Here is a 26,812-nt window from a genome sequence, read left to right as displayed (position 1 = left end):
AGTCTTCAATTTGCACAGAGTTCTGCAGGGATAGCTCAGCTCTGCATCCTTTTGCATCAGTTGGAGCCACTAAACAGCTGGGCCTGCTCAGTTCTATGTCTGGGAGTTGAAGTTGACTGTCCAAAGGACCTCAGTTGGGGTCCCAAACACCTATACTGATCTTTCTGTGGCTACTTAGCATTCTCACAGAATATTGACTAAGTTCCCAGGGTAAGCATCTCAAAAGGACCAGGTGAAGTGTATGGCCTCTCTGATTTAGTCTCAGAGCCATGTAGCAGCACTTATACTGTAGGCACAGGTCACCCAGACTCAAAGGGTAGGACATAAACCCCACCTTCTGTTGGAGGAGAGTCACCACCCCACGGAAAGAAGAGTACGTGTGATGGGAGGTACTGGTGTGGCCACACTCTTTTTCTCACCTTTTCCTGATAAACTTATGTAAAATAACCCCCCCTGGGAATACTCTTTATCTCTTTACCTTGATTTAATCTTTTTCATCAAATTCATTACCACATGTGTTTCATAAATACTTGTTAAATAAATAAATAAACCATCATCACAACAAAAAAGATGGCAGGAGGTTATATTTATTGAGAACTTTCTATGTGCCAGGCAATAAGAGAAAATATTTATACATAGCATGTTCTTTAATTTTGCCAACAACTCTGGGAAGTATTAGGACTCCTGTTTCACCAGTGAGAAAACTGAGGCTTAGAACAGTTCGCACAGCTGGTAAGAGGTGAGGCTGAGGTTCAAAGCCGGGCTGTTAGCCACCAAATGTGTGTAACTTCTTCGTGGTACTGCAAGATGGAGTTAAGGTGAACAAGGTATGTGTGTCCATTCTCACCCCAGTCTTGGAGGAGAACGCTGGCGTGTCTTGGCTAAGACCACTGTTGCAGCATGCCTGGCATGTCTAGCTGTGACCGGAGGAGCAAGGACGTTCCTTGGCATTCGCTCAGAGGTCCCATGAGCAATGAGTGGGTATGTCCATGTCATTTACTTTTCCCTCCCACTTCCTACTTTCTTTTCAGTCTGGGTGACTGTTGATGCCATCTCTGTGGAAACCCCACAGGACGTTCTTCGGGCTGCCCAGGGAAGCAGTGTCACCCTTCCATGCACCTACCACACTACTGCTACCGACCGAGATGGATTTATCCAATGGGATAAGCTTCTGAAGAGTCACACGGTAAGAGGTCATAAAACGATCGGGGTACTGATCACGGGAATGATTATCCCCTGATCGTGACCTCGTGGATGGCAGCACTATAGAGTCTTTTAAGAAATGTTAGCGACAGCAAACATGAGCACCACGCTGGGTGGCCGGGCGGGGCACTGCATGCTGGACCCAGGGAGGGCCGGATGATACTCCCTTTATTTTGAAAAAGTCACCCGCCTTAAAATACCTTTCTGTTGGCCAGTCTCAAATGACCTAAATTGTACCATGTGAGTCAGTTACTCCTTTGCATTAGCATAGTCCTTACTCTGGGGTCAAATTTAATTTTATGGAGTGTTTTTCCCGGTTTGGGATCTTTTGAAGAGTGCAGGGGAGGTTTGTTTTATTTTCTTTTCCTATTTTTATTTTTAGGTAGATAATATAATCCCATGGTTCAAAAATCAAAACATCATAAAAAGTGTACAGTGAGAAAGCTCATTCCTGTCCCAGCCACGCTGTTCCCACACCCTATCCCTGTATTGTCCACTCTCCTCCCCCACCCCCAGGCAAGGCGTATAGAAACACAGATATAATCTATACATATGCGGGTACTTCAAAAAGCTCATGGAAAAATGGAATTAAAAGATAATACAAAAATTTCCATGAACTTTTTGAAGACCCTTTGTACATATGAATATGCATGTTTACATTATACATATATGAATATGCATGTTTGCATAGACTGCATACATACTGTCTGCACTTGGCTTTTTTTCTTTTAATATATGTTGAGCTTTTTCCTTATATGAGTATATTTATATCTATCTTATTTTTCTAAACATTTGCATAAAACATTTCATTTTATGAAGGTACTCCATGTACCATCAATGGAAATTTGGTTTGTTTCCTATATTTCACTGCTACAAATAATGCTACAATAAATATAAATATCCTTATATGTATGTCTTTGGGTACATATACACACACACACACACACACACACACACACACACACGTACTTGAGAGTACTTCACAAAATCCATGGAAAAATAGAATTAAAAGATAATACAAATCTTTCTCTGCACTTTTTGAAGCACCCTCATATGTGTGTTTATACATATACATGATAGATTTTTAAAAGTGGAACTTCTGGGTCAAAGGGTATATGAATTTAAAATTTTGATACATAATGTCAAATACTTTCATTAAGTGTCTTACCCGTCTTCATTTTCACCAACAACAGTGAGGGCACCAATTTCTTCAACATGGTGTTCTTAAGCTGTTTGATATCTGACAATTTGATAAGTGAAAAAAGTATCAAATTACTGGTGAAATTCACATTTCTTTAATTGTAAGAAGTGGAGCATTTATTCATAAGTTCAGAAGTGAGGTCTCCTGTTAAAACACAAACAAACTGTGCAGAGGTAAGCATTAGATCCTTGGCCACTCCAAGTGAAAGGATTTGGCTTTTTCCTTGACAGGAAAGAAGGGGTGGCCCAGGGCAGCCAAGTCCTAGAGTGGCAGGCAGATGGGGTAGGAGAGTACGTCCTGGCCTGATGCACCAGGGGACCCTGAAGTCCCATAGCTATGTGTCCTGTCTGCTCCCAGAGCCCCAGAATGGAAACCTGGAGAGGAAAGCTGCTGCCTTTTGCCTGCAGGAACTGAAGGACACCTTCTCCCACCATCACATATATTCAGCAAACCAGATGTAAGGTCTATGCCTGACTCTTTTCTGGGTGCTGAGGTAGATACTAAAGTTATTTTCTTCAGAAACCAAACAGTAAATCAGAAAGCAAGGAACAAAAGACACCTAAGACAACCAAACAACCAATAAAATGCTAGGAATAAATCAACACCATCAATAACAACCCTTAATGTAAAAGGCTTAAATTCCCCAATCAAAAGACACAGACTGGCTGACTGGATCAAAAAGGAGGACCCAACTATATGCTGCCTACAAGAGACTCACCTCACCCATAAAGATTCACATAGACTAAGAGTGAAAGGATGGAAAAAGATTTACCATGCAAACAGAAAAGAAAAACGAGCTGGAGTAGCTATTCTTATATCTGACAAAATAGACTTTAAACTAAAAACCATAAAAAGAGACAATGAGGGACACTACTTAATGATGAAAGGACTGATCCATCAAGAAGACATAACAATATCATAAATATGTACGCACCCAATGTTGGAGCAGCCAGATTTATAAAACAAACTCTATTAGACCTAAAGAAGGAAATAGACACTAATACCATAATAGCAGGGGACCTGAACACCTCACTGTCAATATTAGACAGATCATCTAGGCAAAGAATCAGCAGAGAAACACAAGATCTAAGCAATACTCTAGACCAATTGGAATTGGCAGATATCTACAGAACATTCCATCCAACAACCTCAGAATATTCATTCTTCTCATCAGCACATGGATCATTCTCTAGGATGGATCACATATTAGGTCACAAATCAAGTCTCAATAGATTAAAAAAAATTGGAATTATCCCATGTATTTTCTCAGACCACAATGGATTAAAACTAGAAATTAATAACAAACGAAACTCTGGAAACTATACAAACACATGGAAGTTAAACAGCATTCTACTTAATGACATATGGGTCCAAGAAGCAATCAAGCAGGAAATCAAAAAATTTATTGAAACTAATGAAAATAATGATACATCATACCAAAACCTGTGGGATACTGCAAAAGCAGTATTAAGGGGGAAATTTATTGCATTAAATGCTCACCTCAGAAGAATGGAAAGATGGCAAGTGAACAACCTAACACTTCACCTTAAAGAACTAGAAAAACAAGAACAATCCAAACCTAAAGTTAGCAGATGGAAAGAAATCATTAAGATCAGAGCAGAACTGAATGAAATTGAAACCCAAAAAACAATTCAAAAGATCAATGAATCAAAAAGTTGGTTTTTTGAAAAGATAAATAAAATTGACAAACCATTAGCATGGCTAACAAAAAAAAGAAGAGAGAAGACTCAAATAACAAAAATTAGAAATGAAAAAGGCGATATTACAACTGATTCATCTGAAACACAAGGAATCATTCGAGACTACTATAAACAACTATACGCCAACAAATTTGAAAATCTGGAGGAAATGGGTAAATTTCTGGACACACACAAGCTCCCAAAACTGAACCATGAAGACGTAGAAAATTTGAACAGACCAATAACAATAAAGGAGATTGAAGCTGTTATCAGAAGGCTCCCAACAAAGAAAAGCCCAGGACCAGATGGATTCACAGCAGAATTTTACCAAACATTCAAAGAGGAATTGACACTGATTCTTTACAAACTATTCCAAAAGATTGAAACAGACGCAAATCTCCCAAACTCATTCTATGAAGCAAACATCATCCTGATACCAAAACCAGGTAAAGATATAACCAAAAAAGAAAACTACAGGCCAATATCCTTGATGAATATAGATGCAAAAATCCTCACTAAAATACTAGCAAACAGAATACAGCAACATATACATAAAATTATTCACCACGATCAAGTGGGATTCATCTCAGGGATGCAAGGTTGGTTCAACATATGCAAATCAATAAATGTGGTACACCATATTAATAAAGTCAAACACAAGGACCATATGATCATCTCTATAGATGCTGAAAAAGCATTTGATAAAGTTCAGCACTCATTCATGACAAAGACCCTCTATAAGTTAGGTATAGAGGGAAAGTATCTCAACATAATTAAAGCCATATATGCCAAACCCACTGCCAATATCATCCTGAATGGGGAAAAGCTGAAAGCTTTTCCTTTAAGAACAGGCACTAGACAAGGATGCCAACTCTCACCACTCCTATTCAACATAGTGTTGGAAGTACTAGCCAGAGCAATCAGAGAAGAGAAGGAAATAAAGGGCATCCAGATTGGGAAAGATGAAGTCAAACTGTCCCTGTTTGCAGATGACATGATCCTATATATCGAACAGCCTAAAACCTCTACAAAAAAGCTGTTGGAATTGATAAATGATTTCAGCACAGTAGCAGGATACAAAATCAACACACAAAAATCAGTAGCATTTCTTTTCTTCAATAGTGAACATGCAGAACGAGAAATCAAGAAAGCCTGCCCATTTAGAATAGCCACCAAAAAAATAAAATACTTAGGAATTGAGTTAACCAAGGAGATGAAAAATCTCTATAATGAGAACTACAAACCACTGCTGAGAGAAATTAGGGAGGATACAAGAAGATGGAAAGATATCTCATGCTCTTGGATTGGAAGAATCAACATAGTGAAAATGTCCATACTACCCAAAGTGATATACAAATTCAATGCAATCCCCATCAAAATTCCAAAGACATTTTTCTCAGAAATGGAAAAAACTATCCAGACATTTATATGGAATAATAAAAGACCACGCATAGCCAAAGAAATGCTGAGCAAAAAAAATAAAGCTGGAGGCATAATACTACCTGACTTTAAGCTATACTACAAAGCTATAATAACCAAAACAGTATGGTACTGGCATAAAAACAGACACACTGATCAATGGAATAGAATAGAGAATCCAGAAATCAACCCACACACTTACTGCCATCTGATCTTCGACAAAGGCACCAAGCCTATTCACTGGGGAAGGGATTGCCTCTTCTGCAAATGGTGCTGGGATAACTGGATAGCCATATGCAGGAGAATGAAACTAGATCCATACCTCTCACCGTATACAAAAATCAACTCAAAATGTATTAAGGATTTAAATATACACCCTGAAACAATAAAACTTCTTAAAGAAAACATAGGAGAAACACTTCAGGAAATAGGACTGGGCACAGACTTCATGAATACGACCCCAAAAGCATGGGCAACCAAAGGAAAAATAAACAAATGGGATTATATCAAACTAAAAAGCTTCTGCACAGCAAAAGAAACAATTAAAAGCGTTAAAAGACAAGCAACAGAGTGGGAGAAAATATTTGCAAAATATACATCTGACAAAGGATTAATATCCAGAATATATAAGGAACTCAAACAACTTTACAAGAAGAAAACAAGCAACCCAATTAAAAAATGGGCAAAAGAGCTAAGTAGGCATTTCTCTAAGGAAGACATACAAATGGCCAACAGACATATGAAAAAATGCTCAACATCACTCAGCATCCGGGAAATGCAAATCGAAACCACACTGAGATACCATCTAACCCCAGTTAGGATGGCTAAAATCCAAAAGACTCTGAACGATAAATGCTGGCGAGGTTGCAGAGAAAAAGGAACTCTCATACATTGTTGGTGGGACTGCAAAATGGTGCAGCCTCTATGGAAAATGGTATGGAGGTTCCTCAAACAATTGCATATAGATCTACCATACGACCCAGCTATCCCACTGTTGGGAATATACCCAGAGGAATGGAAATCATCAAGTCGAAGGTATACCTGTTCCCCAATGTTTATCGCAGCACTCTTTACAATAGCCAAGAGTTGGAACCAGCCCAAATGTCCATCATCAGATGAGTGGATACGGAAAATGTGGTACATCTACACAATGGAATACTACTCAGCTATAAAAACGAATGAAATACTGCCATTTGCAACAACATGGATGGACCTTGAGAGAATTATATTAAGTGAAACAAGTCAGGCACAGAAAGAGAAATACCACATGTTCTCACTTATTGGTGGGAGCTAAAAATTAATATATAATTCACACACACACACACACACACACACACACACACACACACACACACACACAAAAACCGGGGGGGTGGGGTAGAACATATAACAATCACAATTACTTGAAGTTGATACGACAAGCAAACAGAGGGGACATTGTTGGGGGGGAGGGGGGAGGGAGGAGGGAGGGAGGTTTTGGCGATGGGGAGCAATAATCAGCCACAATGTATATCGACAAAATAAAATTAAAAAAAAAAAAAAAAGTTATTTTCTTGACTGATGGATCCCTTAGTTTCAAAAGGATTTGAGGCGATTCCCTGGAGAGGAAGCAAGGGTGCAGAGAAAGGGATTAAATCAGTTCCCTCAAGGAGATTATTGTGACAGGTTGTAGCAAGGGATGTGGCCAGGGGGAGATCCAGGCAGGAAGCCTTGGGATATCTTTGAAGGGAGGAGAATTCGGGGAGGAGAATCCTGGGCACAGCTAGCCAGGGTCAGAAAGGAGCTGAGCTGGGAAAGACCAGCATCCGTGGACTGGTCCCCAGCCTGAGACACCTGCTCGTCTCCCGCCATGTTTCTCTTCCCCTTCTCAGCCAAGCTTCCTGAAGGACTTGTCTGCCATACCAGGGCTGTCACATACCATGTGGTTGGGCAGACTGTGCCTCTCACAAGAGTATCCAGCAGGGGCCTGTGCTCCGTTAGCCAAGTGTGTGCCCTGACACAGGCTGTGTTTGTCGGAAAACCATGCTCTCATTCACACAAAGGGCACTGCTTGTGCAGGCATCAGACCTTACACAGTGTCTCCGCATTCTCCTCTCTCCCCACCACCAGCTGGCTTCTGCCCCTAACACCCTGCTGAAATCACCAGCAGTTTCTCTTTTGCTCAATTCAATATACTTTATTCAGTCATCTTATTCCAGTTCTTGTTAGCATTTCACACTATCAATCATTTTCCAGTCTTGGAGTCCTCCTGCCTGGGCTTTTTGGCAGTCTTGTCTTGGCTTTTCCTCTTATCTCTCTGACCCTCTTCTTGACCCTTCAAATGAAGTAACTTGGGGACTTGCCATTTCTCTACTTATTTACCGTGGGTGGCTTCATCTAGCCCATGTCTCAGTTAACATCGACATGTCGTTGACTCCCAGACCTTCACCTTAGTTACACTCAGCTGATCCATCCAGCTGCTACTGAACTCCTCCACCCCGGTGTCCAGGGACACTTCAGGCACCCCGCACGTAAACAGAACACATCGTTTTTTCTTAAAATATTCTGTTCCTATGTGTTTCCTCCCTTGGAAATGATATCACCCAAACATCCAAGCCAAAAACCCTCTCCCTTGAGATCTACCACTCCCTAACTCTGTACATTTAGTCCATCTCAAGTCTCACTGGTCCTACCTCCTCATACTCCTCAAACTCTTTTCATTCTGTCTGTCTGCACCGCCACATCCTTATTTGAGAACTCATCGTTTCCCACCTGGATTGCTAAACTGATTTCATAACAGGTCCCCTTTCTCCTTCCAATTCATTTTCCACCCTGTATCGAGAGCTAACCTCCTGAAATACATGGCTCTCTAGTGCCTTTGGGATAAAATGCAAGCTACTTGGTGCCACATACACAGTGTCTGATGTCTGGCTTTGTGGAATCCCCAGTGTTCAGGCTCTGGAACCAGAGTGCCCAGTTTGAATCTCAGCCCTGACATTTATCTAAATGTGTGAACTTGGGAGAGATACTTAATCTCTTGGTGCCTTGGTTTCCTCATGTGTAAAATGGGTATAATCATAACATCTCCTTCAGGGGTGCTGTGAGGATTAAATGAGATAATTCCATGTGCTTAGAATGGTGTCCAGCACATAGCACACGCTCAGTAAATAGCAGCTCTGATCTTTACTGCTGCCTACCCAGGCTCACCTCTCACCAATCCCCCACTCACATACGCGCCTCCATTCATACTGAACCACGTGGGGTTGATATGTTGCTTCCCACTTCTAGGTCTTTCCCTGGGGTTCTCCCTCTGCCTAAATCGCCCAACACATTTATCCTACTCTGACACTCATGGCCCCAATTTCCCTAGCTCTGGCCAACTCTTAGTTGTTTTTCAGGATTCACCTCTTCTAGAAAGCCTCCCCTGACTTCTCAGTCTGGAAGTGATACCTTTCTTCCAGGGCTCCATAGCTAATCATAAGATGTTGAAACGTTTGGTTGACTATCACCTGCATTACTCTTGGAGTGCAGAACACGTGAATAATTTATCCTTGAATGTCAGACATTTAGTAGGTGCTCAGTACTTACAGAAACTTACCATGTCAGCCAGTGCCCTAAATGCTCTGCAGATATTATGTACTTTAATCCTCACTACGATCCTATGAGACGGGTGTTATTATTATCATCATCTCCATTGTGTAGAGGAGAAAATAGAGTCACAGAGTGGTCAAGCATTCTGCTCAAGGTCATACAGCCAGTAAGTGGCAGAATTGGGATCTGAACTGAAGCAGTCTACCTTGAAAGTCTGTGATTTTAGCCACTGCCATATGCTGTTGGATAAACAATGACTATGTTAATGAATAAATAAGTTCCAAAGGCAAGATTCAAGTAAATAAAGTGGGCTTGGAAGCCAAGCGTGGCTGCTGAACATGATCCTGGTGCGTGGTAGGTGCTCAATAAATACTGGTTGACAGAATGAGTGAGAATAGACAATGGACTGGAACAGAACAGACAAGAGAGATGCCAGTGGTTACAAGAGGTCACAGTGTTGGGATCTGAGACAGTTTCACTTATCTACATGGGCTCCTGTGGTATGAACTGCCTGCCTGCTTTCCTGGTCTTTCAATATTTTCATTTTAAAAATAAATAGAAGAACTCCACAAGAGGGCACCACGTAGCAGAACTGTGTGTTGGGAGGGGTTGGTGTGCCCGTGCTTCTGGGCTCTGGTGATGGTGGGTGACAGTGGCCAGGAGAGGCCTGAAGCACCATGCCAGGGCCTTAGGGTGAAGGCCATTTCCTCTTCCTCCAGGAATCGGTGGTCATCTGGAAATTTCCCACCCAAAACTACCTCTACGGTGACCTTTATGAGAACCGCGTCAACATATCGGGCAATGCCGCGCACTCAGACGCCTCCATCACCGTCAGTCAGCTGACCATGGATGACAATGGCACCTACGAGTGCTCCGTTGTGCTGATGTCAGACCTGGGTGGCACCTCCAAGTCACGCGTCCGCCTCTTGGTCCTCGGTGAGTGTCTCCATTCCTTTCATGAGTTGGAGGAAGAGGCTGGGGACGAGTGGCTGGGCAAGGAGAAGTCCCTGTGGTAAGATAAAGTCAGAGGCAGCAGCAGCCACAAGAGCCAAGACTCCTGGCCTCGTCCCATCTGTCTCTGGGCAGGGCACTGTCCTCCCTGGGGAACTGAAGGCTCTTCCGAGTTCACCAATGGCAGACAGATCCCCAGGGCAGAGGAGAAGGCTGATCTGGAGTGGTCCCTTGCTCTGTCTCTTGTTCTTTTCCCCACACCAACTCTTCTCTTTTTCATGCAAAACTTTTTAAAGAGAAGAAAGAGGAAAATCCTAAATCCTATTGCAAAGACTCTCATTGTGCCTTAATTGGGTACCTGAGGGCCACATCATGACTCTCTTACAAGTCACCCAGTGGAAACCCCACATCACCATCTCCCCACCCCAGCCCCCAACAGACAGCACTGGGCAGGTTCAACTGCCTTTGAAGTATGTCCCAAGATAACATTCTTTTCATAGGAATGACATCTTATTACTGGAATTTATAGTTTTGAAAAGATCTAAAAGATCATATCTACTTTAATGTTCTCATTTTGTAGATGAGGCCCAGAGAATGAAGGCAACTTGCTCAAAGTCAGAGTTATTGGAAAAACTTTGGTGAGCACCTAGTCTATATCCAATATAAGAAATGGCACCGCCCTTGGGGGGGGTAGCAACAATTTAAACCAGAACAGTGGATCATCCTTCTGTTTTCCTTTTTCCCTTTACATTACTTATCGGGATTTTATTTTTAATTGCATAAGGTGGTTGCCTGTCTTTTTGAAAGCGTTAGAGTGAGTCAAACTGCACAACTACACAAGCTTTAGCTCTGTGTAAGGAGTAACTAAGACTGCCTCCTTCCACCCTCCTGCCAGTGAGGCAGCTCCCGGTAACGTAGGTGCGTATTCTCGCCACGTCCTTTTAACACACATACACATTCTAACATACTTTTTTTTCTTTCTTTCCTTTAAAAAAATGGGATCATATTATAAAGATCACTCTGCAGCTTGCTTTTTCTTAATATTTCGTGCTCATTTCTCCAAATCAAGACTTATAGATCTACCTGTTAAGAGCATACATTCCATCTCGTGGATGTACCTTGATTTATTCAAGTGCTCCATCCTGATGGATATTAAAGCTGTTCCTGTTTCTTTGTGGAAATAAGACCACAATACATCCCCCTCTACAAACACATACATACATATATACACGTCCACATACGTGTACATGTTGGGAGTCCCTTAAATAGCTCCCATTTCCTTCAGGGAAGGCATTTGAATTCATTGTGGGGAAGGTCCCAGGACCCAAGTAAGTATGAATGCCCGATCCACCCCCCATCTCTCCATCCAGGGCCAGATTTTACAGGGAACGAGTTAACCTGAAGGGTGAAGAATACAAGTTTAACCTGAGAATATGGAACTCGCTGCAACCAGCCCTTTGCTGTTAAAAAAGAGAGATCATTTTGTATTACATCCAGTAAAATCTTAAAAAAAAAAAAAAAAAAAAAAGTTTTTTTTAAAAAAAGCTTTTTTTCCAAATGGCTTTGCAGGGGAGCTATTTTTAAGCAAAAGGGCTTCAATTATACGGGGTCGGGCGACCCCACAGTAAACGTGGGCGAGCAGGAAGCTTCCAGACGGGAGGCAGCCCCTCACCCTCGCCGGGGGGCAGTGCGTTGTTTAGGTCCTGGGATCCCGGACGCTGCGGGATCGGTGGTCTTTCCGGCCTCTGGCGCCCCCTGCCGTTTACAGTAGGAATCGCAGGCTTCGGAGGGGTCTGGAGCCCAGCGCGTTCCCTCTCCCCCTCCCTGCCCCTCACTTCTCCCTCAGTAAATGTTCGGCTAACGCCTAGGGCCACCTTCTGCTCGGGAGGAGAGACGGGCCAGCTGAGAATCAGAGACCAAGACCCCGGAGGTCTCACGGCCCCCACCTGTGTGGAAGGGCTGTTTGAACTAGATCTGTCTGATTCAAGGTCCTAACTTTTTGGGGGTGGGGGGCTGAGGAGAGAGACCTTCAGTGAGGGATCTGGGCAGCGTGAGGGCAGGGGGTACCTGAGGTGAGGTGAAGTGGGAAGGGAGTTTGGGGGCTGAGGTTAAGAGCCAGGGGACAAAGAACCCGACAGATTCCTCCCGACAGCTGATCTGCTTGGGGGTGGCTGGTCCCTCGTTTGCCATTATCTCTGTTTCTGCCTCTGGAGAGAATTAGGATTTGCTTTTCCTAGTTTTCCCTTAGTAAATGGTGGGATTAGTAAAATGTAGACTTTGGATGCATTCAGATTGCTTTTTTATGCTTCTCTAGATGCCGGTTGGCCGCAGTCACTTTCCTTCCCTTTTTGTCCTGTATCCCTAGAAAGGCTCTGCTTTCGGTCATGTGCACTTAGTAGGTGGGACTTCCTTAGTATTTTAGGCCAGCTCTGTAATTGTGAAATAAAGCCTTAGCCTACCTTTCAAGGCACTCCTGGGAACAACGGTGAATGGTTTGGACTGGTGATGGGTATGTTCCTGTACCTCTGGAGAACTCAAGAGATAAAGCTTGGCTCAGCGAGCCTGTCCTAGATGGGGGTCCTCTGGGATGTGGTGTCATCCCTCTCTTGTCGCCAGGTCCCTGCTTGCTGGGCCTGCAGGGTGGGCAGGAGGGCTGCTGGTTTGAGTGTTCCTCAGGCAGCAGCTTCTGCCACCCACACTGCTTCAGTCCAGGGGTCTGGGCCAGGATATATGAAGCCCGACCTTGAATTCTGAGCCTCTTAGGTTTAGGGACTATCCCCCTGGGAGTGTCAATAAGGTAGTGTCTCTAATTTCCCCCATGCTCGCCCCCCACCTGGCTGGCCCTCATTATGGCAGCAGGAGATGTTGGGCACACCCAACAACAGCCTGCTTGTTTCCAAGAGGAAAAACTACCGCTGCTGGGCTGGGGAAGAGGTGTGTCCTGGATAGCCTCGCCCAGCACCTTCCGAGAGGGGATGAGATTGGAATTCACTCCAATCTCATGCTTGGTGACTGTGCACCCGGATTATAGAGCAGGCAGCACTGTTTATTGGACAAGCAAGCCATCCAAGGGGCAAGAAAAGAAAGAAGTGGAGGGGACAGGCCTGCCACCCAGGGATTAACCCTCTCCACTGTGTGTCCTCTTCTTCTCACCCTGAAGTACACTACCTGAAGTCTCAAGCTTACACTTCATGCTTCTTCTTGCCTTTGAGCCTTAGCACATGCCGATCCCTCTACCACGAGTACCCTCATCTCTCTTTTCCTGACCATCACCGCCACCTCCACCACCGAGCTCGTTTACTGTCACTTTTTCTTCAGGTCACAGCCGATGCTGTGACTGGGTCAGTGTTCTGGCCATTCCTGCCCCAGCAGCCTTGCCTCCTGCCTGCTCCTTGTCCCATCTTGTCTTTTGCTGCCACTGGATTCCTTGACTCACGATGTCATTCCAGTGCCCAGCACTGTCAGGCACACAACAGGCACCGATAAGGTTTGTAGAATGAACCACTCTACACAGTGGTATGTTAACAATGCGGAGTGAAAGGCACAGGCTTAAGTTCTCCAGGAATCTGGGGAGATCGGGTTAGGATTGTGAGGGGGGCCTGCTGGGTTTCATCACCTCCTTTCTGTGGCTTTCTTTTCCTTATCTCTGCCCCCTCCCATCTTTTCAGCCCCCATTATCTATCCCATGCCGTCACTTGCGGCGATTGCATTTTGTCAGCAAAGCATGGGAAGAGGGTAATGCTTAAAGCAAAGAGAATATTCCTAAGAAGTTAGAGCTGAAGGGCCTTAGAGATCATTTAACCCAGGGGTAGGTAAACTGTCCAAATCCAGCCCAAAACCTCTTATTCTTAGTCTTTTATTTATTTTATTATTATTATTATTATTTTTGTGTGTAGCTGGCTGGTACAAGGATCGAACCCTGGACCTTGGTCTTATCAGCATCACATTCTAACTATCTGAGCCCGCCGCCCGCCCCTGCCCACAGCCTTTTACATTTCTAAAATGTTCTAAAAAAAAAAAAAAAGAAAAAGAAGCAGCAGCAGAGACCATATGTGGTCTGCCAAGCCTAAAATACTGCCATCTGGCCCTATACAGAAAAGGTTTGTTGTTCCCTCATTTTACGGATGGGAACACGGAGGTCAAGAGGGATTAGGAATTTACCTAAAATGGACAGATGCATCCATGGCAGAGGAAGCTTATATGGGTTGGTGGAGCTGCACTGGGTCTGGAGTCAGAAGACCTGGTTCTAGGCCCAGATCTGCCGGGACCCATGAGCAGGTGTTCTCTCAGGGTCTCAGTATCCCCAACTTTATAATGGCCATGTTTGAGTATCTTTAAAATCCCATGACACTAAACTAGAGAACATGAGAAACCACACCTTAAGCTGCTGCTGGCCTGTGATGCTTCCCACTGTATGCATTGCTGCTCTGTGATGGTGACAGGCCACTAAGGAGATATTTTGGGGCGAATTGATTTTACAGTGTTACATCTCACCATGGAACTATGAATTTCTCTGCCTGTGAACAAACAAGGCAGTGTGTGTGGGGTGGACTGTTCAGGCTTCAGGGGCTGTCACCAAGCCCCACTTGATTGATGCCTTCTCTTTGGTCCCTTCTCTATACAGTGCCACCCTCCAAGCCAGACTGCAGCATCGAGGGAGAAACTGTGATTGGGAACGACATCCAGCTGACCTGCCAATCAAAGGAGGGCTCCCCAGCCCCTCAGTACAGTTGGAAGAGCTACAACACACTGAACCAGGAGCGGCCACTGACCCAACCAGGTACTGGGGTCAGCAGGGAAAGCGGGCCCCCACATCAAGGTGCAGCTGATTGGCTAGGGCTGCCAGGGGAGACTCTGGAGCTGACCAATCAGATCCCCCTGAAGGCTGCCCCAGTTCCCGACCTTGCAGTTGCTTCTGATATCTTGGGCCATCTCTCTAAGAACCGGTCTCTCATAATGATACCTACCTCATACATAGGTCATGGTGAGAAATAAAAATGATTCACGTAAAGCACATAGCAGAAACACGTAAGTGTTGCCTTGTCTTCTTTACTCCCCACACCTCAATTCTCTTGAATAAGCTTGGACTGATAACCACTCTGTGCAAAAGCACTGGGTGGGATTTTAATTTTCATTATGATTATGTCCTAAAGTATACATTTGAGGCCCCAAGTCTAACTCTGCTGCTCCACCCATGGCTGGGGAATTTCCTAAACAGGCCAGTCCATCTCAGACTCCACTGACCCTCACCTCCCAAAACACACCACCCTTCTGTGTGGCCCCACCCAGTCACACCACCATGTGGCTGTAAGGGCCCCACATTCTCAGGGAAGGAGATGGGAGAGTCAGCTAGAGTTGCCAGGAAACCAGTTTTGAACTGGACAGCTTGGTATTTGACCTTTCAGTCAGGAAACAAACTGGAAAAAAAAAAAATCTATGTAAATATCCTGCTGTTCTTTATGTTGGAGCCAACTGGTGTGGAAATGCCCTGGTGGAATCCCTGGGACCCAGAGCCCACCAGCTGCCTGGCCGGCTGCACCCAGTGTTCCTGAAGATCAAGAAAGAAGGCAAGGCCTGCAAGGTGTCCATTGGACCTAACTGCTAGGAGGTCTTTCGGTTCAGTGTGGGTTGGGAAGGAAGCGGGAGGTAGAGAGTGAAGCCAGCGGTGTACACACTGTTCCCAGAAGGTGGGGTGTGAGGCGGGAAGCACGTCTGGTGTCCTGGGTGGGCCCGGCTGGGTGAATGCACAGACTGGGGCTTCAGTCAAACCAGGGTGAACTTCGTCACTTGACCTTTTACTCGTCTGGAGACAAAACAAGAGCTTCTTAAAAATAAAAAAAGAATTAGTAGAACTCACTTGATCTAATGTAAAATAGAAGATGTAACGTGAATTCCACCAAGCTTGCAGTTTTGTTTACGTATTTCCGGCTGGTAAATTTTTATTGAGTGTGTCTGGAATTTTTGTTGAAACCACCTGGCAGCTCTCCCTGGGCTCTGTGGCCTGCGCTCTGTGGCCTGTAAACAACCCAGTGACTCCAGTGATGGTCATGGTAGGTCTGCTGTGGATGTGACTGACCTTCCTTCCAGCAAAGTGTGTATGGGGGGACCCAAAGCTGAAGGTGACAAGGTGGGGAACACTGCAATAGTCGTACCCGGTGGTGATGTAACACAGAGGTTGCATAAGAGGATCAATGAAGGGGGGCATTTGAGCAGGCTATCTAGCATGGTGGTTAAGAGCATGCCGTGGGCTTGAGTCCTGGCTCTGCCACTGGTTAGCTGTGTGACCTTGACATGTTACTTAGCCTCTCTTTGCCTTAGTTCTACATCTGTAAAATGGGCACAATATTAGTGTTTATAGGGTTGTTGTGAAGGTCAAATAAAAGTACATGTAAAGCACTGAGACCAGTGCCTGGTAGATAGTAAGCTCTCAATTCATTCTAGGTCTTATTAGCATTTATTCGATCTAGGTCCTTCAGGATGAGTAGGCTGGCCGTGGAGAAGAGCACAGGAATCTATTCGATGTGGCTGAGGGGAAGGGAGGACGGAGGTTCAGGATTGATGGGAAACTCCATCGGTCAGAAAAGCAGCGATGAGAGTCATGATGTGCCTTTGCCTTGTAAGCCTTGGGCACCTTCTGAGGGGCCTCACCAATGGGCACCCTGCTTACAGCTCTAATGCCCTGTCAGGAAAGACTCCACTGGCTGTCAGAAGCCAACACTTAGTTATTCAGCCATCCAAAGGGGGAGGACATGAAAGGAGGTTAAGGGAGGATTTGCTTCTTTGCATTGCAGAAGCTCGATCCTGCCTCAAGTTAAGACTTGCTCAGAGTCAGAAGTGGGACCTGAGGGTGACAGAAAAGAATGTGGTTAATGGTAATAACACAGCTTGCATCTGGATGGTGTTGTGTGGTGGGTGTAGGATCCTCAAAGCCTTTTGTCTCCAGCCTGCCTCACAAAGCCCTAGAAATCTACCAATCTTCTTCCTCTGTAGGTCAGTCCAAGCCCATTTCTGACCTTTAACACATTTCAGTGCTCTGTGGATGGTTTGGAGAGGAGGGTTCCTCTGCCCTTTTACGTCTGGAGACAGAATTTCCACCGTTAACAATTGGTTCCTTTGACTTAGCAATCAGTGAAAGCAGGAAAAGAACAGAGAATCTGCAATCAGAAAACAAGGAGTGAGTCCTGACCTCTCCACCTTGTAGCTGTAGGTCACTCACAGCCTCTCTGACCTTTAGTACCGACATCTTAAAAAAACTGGAATTATCATAATACCACAATTCCCCAAAGCTATGGAAGATAAGAAGAGATCACATGTGTGATAGCTCTGGACATACTTTGCAAACTGTTCCAGTCAGCTGAGTTTCATGCATCAAAGGAATAGGAATTTGGATGTCAAGGAAGCAGGGAGGGGTAACGCTGGGGGCTGGAGCCCTCTAGGGGAAGAGGTTGTGACGAGTGCAGATGGGTCCAGGGAGGATTTTGAGGGCCCTGGTGACAGGTAGAAGCCCAAGCTTGTTGACAAGACATGGGATGGGTGGGGGAAGGGTAGGGGAGGCAGAAAATATTATCGACTTGATGTCAGTGTCTTGGAGGAGACCAGGGCTTCTCTGGAGGGGAATCTCTCCACAGCTGGAGCAGAGGAAAGATGGGGGGCAGATGGCTGTTCTTGCGTTTTCCTTTTTAACCACAAGGTGTCGCCATGACAGCAGAAACATTAGCTTTCACCAGATTACAGAAACCGCTAGCCCCTTTCCAAAAGGAAAAGGGGCTTGGGAGCCCCAAGTCAGAATCAAAGCAGGTCCTGTGGCACAAGGTGTGCACTGGTGCACCCCAGAGCAACTTCTAATGTCCGCTGTTTGCTTCGGGGAACTGGGGAAGGACAGTGCTGACTCACTGGTCTAGGAAACCACATGTTCACCCACCCTAAATAAGGCATAGAGCTCAAAGCTGGGCTTTGATAAGTGAGAAGGTCCTCGAGCAATCTGCAGTGTGCTGGGTACACCTAACAGAGACTGAGTTACACACTCTGTAGTACTGTTAATCTGAAAAGAGCTCAGACCTCCTAAACATGCCCAGGGTCCTAGAGCAGTTCCAAAGGGAGTTCCGTCAAGGTACCTCTTAAAAATAACAAAGTCCAATTAGTTTAGAAAATAGGATCATTAATACCATAGCAACCTATCCGAGATTCCCAGTGCTCATTAGCATATTAGGAACTCTGAGAGCTCTGCCCTTAAAAACTTATTTACCCCTAAATCAGGGATTTCTAAGTTTAATTCAGTCACGGACCACTTTTTCAGTACCAGAAAACACACTGAGGTATGGAATTCCAGGACTGAAGGGATAATGTATTACAGAGAATCCAGGGAAGAACTTGAAGAAAATATTTGTGAAAAGATTGGAATAACCCCAAACCAAAGTGCTATTTCTAGATGGTGAGATTACGGATGACTTTTTATCTTATCCTGTCTTCTTTATAGAGGCTTTCCCTGGCCCTTCAGATGAGATGAAATCCCCTCACTATAAGCTCCCATAGCACCTCCATTCTGAACTGTAACCATCCTTGAAATCCCCACTGTTTCATGTGTCTTCCTTTGTAGATTGGAAACACCAGAAGGACAAGGACTCACTTCATCTTGTTTATAGCTGTGGTCAGCATATAAAGATTTTCTGGATTTAATTGAAATAATAGTTTTATGTCATATGTAAGTTCTTATAATTAGCATACATATTGCTTTTATAATATAATTCTTTTTAAAGAACGTCTTCTACAGCTCCAGGGAGTTCTAGACCTAAAACAGGATTTTTGTTCCAGCTTTGTCATTTTTTTTTGGTACTAAGGTAAATTATTTGTTCATTTATTTTTATCTTTTTTATTGAAGCATGATTGATTGGACATATCTGTGAGGTACAGAGTTGCATATCAATACGTGTGTGCAATATGTGATGCTCAAATCAGGATAATTAGTATATTCAGTATTACACAATGCAGTCATTCTTGTGTCCCTTTAGCAATTCGTTCCTTACCCCCCCAATTCCCCCTCCCCCTTTCCCACCTCTGGTAACCTCAGTTCTGTTCTCTCCTTTTGAAAGTTCAGTGTATTATTGTGATTGTCTTTCCTTCCTTCCTTCCTTCCTTCCTCCTTCCTGTCTTCTTTCTTTCTTTCTTTTTTTCTCCCAGTTATGAGCGAAGACATGCAGTGTATCTCTTTCTGTGCCTGGCTTATTTCACTTAACATAATTTTTTTAAGTTCATCTGTGTTCCAGCTTTGCCATTTCTTAATTTTGTGATCTTGAGAAAATCACTTAACTTCTCTAAGATTTCAGTTACCTCTATGAAATTGGAGATTGAAATATTTGTTCCACCTACCATGCAAGATTGTTGGAAGGATGAGAGGCCATCATATTTGAGGACATGTACTGAGTAGCACGTCCAGACAAGGAAAATGCAAGCTGCAATACAATCGTGCAAGGGAGTGGAGGTGGGGTGGAGGGAAGGCTGCTCCTCTGGCTTTGCCCCAGGACACCAGGGTAAGTGGCAAGAGATAAAGCTGACAACCAGGGCCAGACCTGCAACCTGTCACCATATTGTGAAGCTTGGACTTGTTACTGAAATGTCTGAACAGAGCAGTGACAGGATTTTATTTGCAGTTTAGAACATCCCCTATGGATGGAGGGTAACCACCTGGTGGCAGCAGGGATCAGCCAAATTAGAGGACACAGATCTCTAACTCTTTTCTCAAAATAGCAGTTATGACAAAGCATCTCTGAGGACAGGACATATAAGTATGTCTAACACAAAGTTCTGCCGTTCAAGGTGAAGAAATTCATGGGATCATAGGTTTAGGGGAAAGTTCTCTCATGAGGACATCTGGTCCATTTCCGTGGATTCAGGAGGATCAGGTGTTTTCACTCCCACTTGCCAGATGAGGCAGCTATGTTCAAAGAAGTTAAGTGGCTTGCTTAAGTGGTGGGAGATAAAGCGTCTGGACTGACAGCCTGCCTTCTCCCCTCCAACACCACACATGTACAAACGTCCACACTCACACACTACACACTCACAGACCACACACACACACACACACACACACACACACACACACCACACATACACCACACCAATACCACACACACATCATACACTCTCATACATACTACACACGCACACTCACACATACACACCACACACACACCCCCTCCATAGCAGTAATCCAGAGATCAGAGTTCTTGATTTCCCAAGACTTCTTCCACATGAGTCCAAGCTAAGGGGATGTAGTTTCTGAAGATCATAAAAGTGGTAATAATATCTCCTAATTATAAAGCATTTTCCTGTAATACATAACATATATTATATTTCCTGAGCACTTACTACATGTTGGACATTCTGCTGTGGGCTTATATGTATTATTAGTACCTCATTTTGTGCTCACAGCACCCTGCGAGGCAGGTACTATTATTTTTAACTATAGGTGAAGAAGCAGACATTCAGGGAAGCTAAGTTACTTGCCAAGGCACCAAGTAAATGTGCCAGAGCTGGGCATCAAACCCAGGGAGCCTGACTGGAGTCTAAGCACTCTGCATTGTGGGTCCTGACTGGTGTAAGGTGTACAGCCCTAGAGGTGGAGATTTCTTCCACATCAGGGGAGACCACGGCTTGGAGAAGTTCGGTGGCTGTTCCCTCCCTAGGAACCCAGGCCTCCCGATTCCTCAGGCCTCCCCTCTGCATGGTGCCCTCTCCTCAGCCCAACTGTTCTTCCTTCCCAGTTTCAGGCCAGCCCGTCTCTCTGAAGAACATCTCTACAGACACATCGGGTTACTATGTCTGCACCGCCAGCAATGAGATGGGATCGATGTCCTGCAACATCACTGTGGCTGTCAGACTTCGTAAGAGCAGTTTTGGGGTGGGGGACAAAGGCCAGACAACAACTGGCTGGGATCCAGAGAGCCAGCTGAGACCACCATGGAGATGAGCTGGGAGCCTCTTTAGGGCCATCCACTTGCAGGCTTGCTGCAAGAACCTAGACAGGACTAGTCAGTACAGTCCCACTTGTTCTTTGGAAATAGGGCAGAGGACTGACTTCGGAGACCTCCTCAGTCCTGCCTGCCTGTGGGTCACCTGCTGAGCATGGGAAAGTTTCAAAGCCAGCTGTCACAGAATCACCCCATCCCTCTGGGTGGGATGGCACGTCAGCTCAGGGGCAAGCTAGAGTAGAAGCTGGCAGGGCTGACACCTGAGGACTTTCTTGGAGCCTGGGTATCCCAGAGAGTGAGAAGATGCAGAGCCACTGTCTGTCTGTCCTTGTCTATGCCTCCATCCTGAAGAGCACTGGCCGGCCCTGCCTGGTCTCACTCCTGCTACCCGAAGCCACAGCTGCTGCTCCCCGGGCAGGGAGGAGGCTCGGGAGGTGCAGCTGCTCCTCTGTCCTCTTGCAGCCTCCATGAACGTGGCCCTGTATGCAGGCATCGCGGGGGGTGTGGTGGGGGCCCTCATCGTCATTGGCATCATCGTCTACTGCTGCTGCTGCCGGGAGGACAAGGACAAGGACAGGGAGGACGCAAGGCCGTGAGTGTCGGGCGGGCAGCCTGGGGGAAGGGGCTGAGCAGACTGGAAACGTGCATCCCAACCAACTCCTCACAGCCTCTACCACTCATGACACCCCTGGGGCACAGCGCCCCATTTTGTAGCTGAGAAAAGAACCACCTGCCCTAGTCATAAAGTGCGTGTGGTGGTCCTGGGACTTGCCTCCAAGGCCGTGGTTTTCTAGCCTCTGTCTCAGGGCAGGGCTTTCTGTGGTGTGCCCAGGGCAGAGTGTGGCCTGGAGCCTCTGTCACGGTGCCAGTCCTTCCTCGGCCAGTGGAGCCAGCCTGTTCCTGTAAGGCCCTCAGTTCACGAATGGAACAAATTCGTGACACCTTCCTGTGCACTCTGAGCCCAGCCCTCCAGCCCAGTGTCCCTCTGCAGCTGGGGGGTGGGATGGCAGGTCTGCTGGCTGCTCTTCACATAGTGTGCAGTAGGCCCAGCCCCTGTGGGGGCCCAACAGGGGGCAAACCCTTCCCCTCTCTCCTCTCCTCACTGCCCTACAGGAATCAGGCTGCCTACCAGGAGCCGGCCGAGCAGCAGAGAGAGCCTTCCAGAGGGCGGGAAGAGGAGGACAGCTACATGCTCGAAGAGCAGAGGAGCTCCGGGCGTGAGTCCCCTGACGACGCTGGCCAGTGACCGGGCCTGCTGCAGGCTGGGGTGGAGGAAGGATTCGGGATTCATTCCTCTGTTTCTGGGTTCCCTTCCCCTCTCTAACCCCATGTGTCTGCTGCTGGGGAGCTTGGCCGGTCTGGCTGAGGGGATCCTCCTGTGACTGACCTTGTCGACCGTGCTGTTCTGTGAAGTGACCGCCACCCCACTGCCACACCTAGTCCGCGGCCTGGCCTTCACCCCGGCCCAGGCCTCAGCCTACACTCCCCTGGAGCTCCTGGAGGCGCAGCGTGGACACTCCTGCTCGTCACTCTCCAGGGAGCAGTGCCAGCCTCAGAGGGCAGGAGCCTGCCCTGCTCACCTACACGCCCAGGCCCTAGGGATCAGCTGGCAGAGGGTCTGCACTCGATGGTCTGTTGTCGAATGGATACAAGAATAAATGAGTATGCGAAGGACTCCCTACTATGTGTTCAACTTAAGTTCAGACTCCTTGCTTGGAGACACACATTGGGGTCTGGTTTCCTTAACAGCCTCATCTCCCACAACCACCCCACGCATTCCAGACATGCCCTCACCTCCCGCCCCCAGTGCGCATGCCCTCATGGGGCTTTGGCCCACGCGCTTTCCATCTCTGCCTGTGAAAGTCCTACCTGTCCTCCAGGCCCATCACAAAGCACAGTGATTTCGACAACATCATCCTGATCGCCCATGTACATGGCAACAGTCCTGTCGCTTTGTCCCACATCTGTTCATGGGCCACATGGCACCGTCATCTGAGTGGATGCCTCTTGCTCTGTTAGAGTATGAGCTCCTTGGGGCAGGGCCTGGGCCTCGCTGCTCCTGCCTCCCCTGGAGCCCTCGCAGCTGAATTTGGGAAACTAGTAAGGTTGGGCCTTCTCCTCTGTGGTCTCCCTGATGTGATAGCAGATACAAGGATGGCTTCCACCCGGAGCCACTTAGTTGAGTAAGTTAAATATGAATTGATTTAAAATGAACATGCATACAGGAGCTAGCTTGCAGGTGGTTCAGGGTTCTCATGTCCTGCTGATTCCTCTCAAGGCCAGGATAACTGGCGAGCCCTCCCCAGTCTGCGCCATATGCCTGGTTCCTGATACCTCACCCCCTGCCCAGCCCAGCCCATTCAGCTTGGGTTTGCTGGCTGGGCCATCTTGTGGCCATGGCTTCCCCTGCGTGTGGAGTGTTTCTTCTGCTCTTGTGAGCTCAGCAGTGTTACGGCTGCTTAGGTCTTGTGGCCCAGTGACTGGTCTCGCCCAAATGCAGTTTACTATGAAATAAATATTGTTGTCTTTTCTAGATGACCAAAAAAGCAATTTCAGAAATCTATTGTCTATTTGTGATTTTTTAAAAAATCTATATTCTTATATATTTTGTTTAATTCTTTGCTTCCTTCAAATTGCTTTCAGTAATAAAATTGATGGTGGAAATTCTATTTCTTTTTTAATGTGGATTTTGTTCAAGAGCTATGTCTAGTGGGTCTGTGTCTACTTACCATAGGCCTCTCTGCTTCCTAGGAGAGGCAGGATGAGGGAGTTGAGAATACTGGGGCCTATTGCTTGTGGCCACAGCAGGGTCATGTGGTGTCTTTTGTGGTTGCTGGGGACAGGACAGAGCCCTGCCTGGTAGTGGAGGTGTATTACAGGAGCCTGCAGTGTCAGGAAGACCCTAGCGGCCCAGGAGTGAGTCCACGTGCTTCAAGGAAGGTGGCGGAGATGTTCTTCTGGTTATGCCCCCGGTGGTGGAGGGAGCAGGGAGTGATCTTCTTGCCCTTCGGTCTGAGAGGTCTGTGACTCTCCCTCCCCCAAAGCAGCTCGGCTGTACAGTTGGCTCTTGCCTCTGACATTGACTCTCCTGGAATGCGTTCAAGGTCCTCTCCTCCGTGTCCCACTCCACATGCCCTGTGCTCGATCCTGTCCCAGTACCTGTCACACGGTACCACCAGGACCTGTGACCCTCTGCCTAGGCCTGTAAGATTCATGAGTATAGGAACCGAACCTTACTCATGGCCTGGCATGTGTTGACGTCTGATAAAGGCTTGTGGAATAAATAATATTTGGTGTCACAGTATCTTGCCCAAGGACATCTCCTAGTCCTCCAGACACTTTGAGGAGCCTTCCAGCCCTCACGGGGCAAAGTTCTACAAGCACGTTCTAGCTGTGGGAGTTGAGGGGGCAGCCACTTTCCGCCAGGGTTAGCCTGACTCTCCTCTCTGCCCCTCAAAGGGCTTTGAAGTTTCACCTGCCTTAGGTCCAGGCTTAAGGAAGAAAATGAGGAAAATTGGGACCCTTTGCATCAGCAACAAATATGAGGAGTCTTAAAAAATTCATGGAAAGACTCGTATTATCTTTTAATTCCATTTTTCCACGAACTTTTTGAAGTATCTTTGTATTTTGTGAGCACGTACTATGTGCCAAACATTGTGCTGGTTGCAGGAAAGATGAAGGTCACTAACTGCTGTGCGTACTACTCAGAGGAGCTAACATCTAACGGAGGGTGACAGACCTAGGAACATAATCATGCGGGCTGGAGAAGGTGTTACAGGAACGTAGCCGAGGGCCTGAATAACTCAGCCTGAGAAAGTCTGAGAAAGCTCTAAAGAGGAGGTGACGTTTGGGCTGCATCCTGAATCAAAGGAGTTTTACAAGTGGGAAAGGGCTGGTGCTGACATTTCTTCTGTCCTCCGCTGCAGATCTCTATTGCTTGGGTGTCAAATTGCATTATCGGTTGGTAAGACTACAGTTTCTTGCTGAATTTATTTTAGTCCAAAACTCAGTGGGAATTAGATTGTTGTAGGTTCTCCTATGGTCAAAATTAGCCCCGCAATACAGTCTCCTTTGACCGTCAGGCATCACTTCCCAATTCCCTGTTTCCAGCTGACAGTTCAAAGACTCATAGTGTCTTAGAAGAGAGACAAAGGCTACCATTGACTGAGGGAACATTGTATACTAGACAATTAGGCACTTCAGACAGTTTCTCACATAAGCCTCTCTTAGAGTTTCAGATATTTCAAATATTAAGGCATATGGCAATGTAGTGTGTGCATGTTATCACTTAAGGAAGGACTCCGGATGCCCAGAGAGGTCCCCGCAAGGTAGTGTGTAGTTTGGTAAATTAGCCACTCTTCAAGGTCTTGTTCTGAAGTTGCTTTTGTGGCACAGGAACAGGGCATCAGCTGTTAAAGGCAGAGTCACATTAACCAAGCTTTCAGAACCTGATGTACAATACTCACAGCAAACACTCTGCACTTGCTTAGGGCCAGCCACTGTTCTAAGCACTGTCCACATAACATAATCCTCATAGTGACACTATGAGATAGGTGCTATTATTATTCCCATTTCACAGACAAGGAAGCTGAGGTACAATGAGTTTAAGCAGTTTGAATAAACACAGTCAACTTGCTACTTACATCTGTCAAGTAGACCAGTCTTTGTGTCCACCTGACTCCGGACATCTCACCCCGTGGGCACTGTGCCCTCTGTTGCTTACTGGGAGTGGAATCAGAGCAAGAGAAGTTGGCTACCTTCAAGGAACTCTCATCCTCTACAGCAGTATGCATAACCAGCGTCATATCACCTGTGGAGTTCTGGAAGGTCCTCTGGCCTTGGCCCCACCCCTGGATATTCTGGAGGAGGGCGCTGGGCATCTGCAGAAGTGATCCCATTGGAAAGTGTGGTCTTGCGGGAAAGGCCCCTTTGGGTACACTTGGCTATTGAGTTTGCTCATCAAGATTGCCTCTCCTCAAGTCGGTTTCCAGAAGGGCCCAGCCCTGCTCTCCGTCTGTGATGGCCCTTTTCCTGCATGCCCTCAGCTCCAGGTCAGCCCTTCCTACTCCCTTCTTTCTCATTCGTACACTTTGCAAAAACTTTCCTCAAGTTCCAATTAAGTCTGTTAGGTCTGAGAACTGGTCTTTCTTCTTAAGGGGATACTGGATGTTTCTGCTTTGATCTAGGATGTATTGATTTCAAAGTTTATCTCTAAGAAAGCAATCTTATTTCCCTGATTTCCACGTTGTTGAGTGGAGTTCTGTCTTAATTAAGATAAACTAAACTGCTGGAAAAAATGAACTGAAAATATAAACAAATAAATAAACAGACTAAAAATGTATGCGGCACAAATACAACACAAGTTTCTTTCTTATACATCTAACAGTTTTTGAGACAGACTCAGGGGCCCAGTCTTCTGTTTATCTCCAACTGTTTACATCGGTGGGTTCTTCCATCCTCAGTGGCCCAGAAATTATCTGCAACCAGCCAGCAGAGAGGAAGGAGAACCTGATGAAGGCACAGCTGCCTTCACACTGTGACCCGGGAGTGGCCACACCGATTCTACTCACGCAGCACTGGTGAGCATAGTTACATGGCCGCGCGTCATGCAGGGGAGGCAGGGAAATGCAGACTCATGACCTTGCTATATGTGCTCAGGAAGAAAAAGAATCAGCTATTGGCTTCTGCCTCAGTTGCTCATTCTAACCTCCACCTGCCCTCTTCATTTTACAGATGAGGAACCTGAGAGATAATACAAGATAATGTCGTCGTCACTGGAGTTAACAGGGCTTGTAGGTGGT

At 46.0% G+C, this 26,812-nt stretch overlaps 1 protein-coding gene across 1 annotated transcript; it reads left to right on the top strand.

Moving 5' to 3' along the window:
• Positions 1 to 382: 382 nt before the first annotated feature.
• Positions 383 to 22,257, top strand: GPA33 (glycoprotein A33). The gene is made up of 7 exons (XM_063105903.1): positions 383 to 389; positions 1,032 to 1,186; positions 9,813 to 10,029; positions 14,669 to 14,824; positions 20,805 to 20,924; positions 21,474 to 21,603; positions 22,125 to 22,257. Exons 1-7 carry the CDS (start codon positions 383 to 385, stop codon positions 22,255 to 22,257), a joined length of 918 nt encoding a protein of 305 aa, XP_062961973.1.
• The last annotated feature ends 4,555 nt before the right edge of the window (positions 22,258 to 26,812 follow it).

This window comes from Cynocephalus volans, chromosome 8 (assembly GCF_027409185.1).
Source record: "Cynocephalus volans isolate mCynVol1 chromosome 8, mCynVol1.pri, whole genome shotgun sequence".
Classification (NCBI taxonomy): Eukaryota; Metazoa; Chordata; class Mammalia; order Dermoptera; family Cynocephalidae; genus Cynocephalus; species Cynocephalus volans.
Note: the sequence above shows the minus strand (reverse complement) of the source record. Positions and strands in the feature narration are given on the sequence as shown.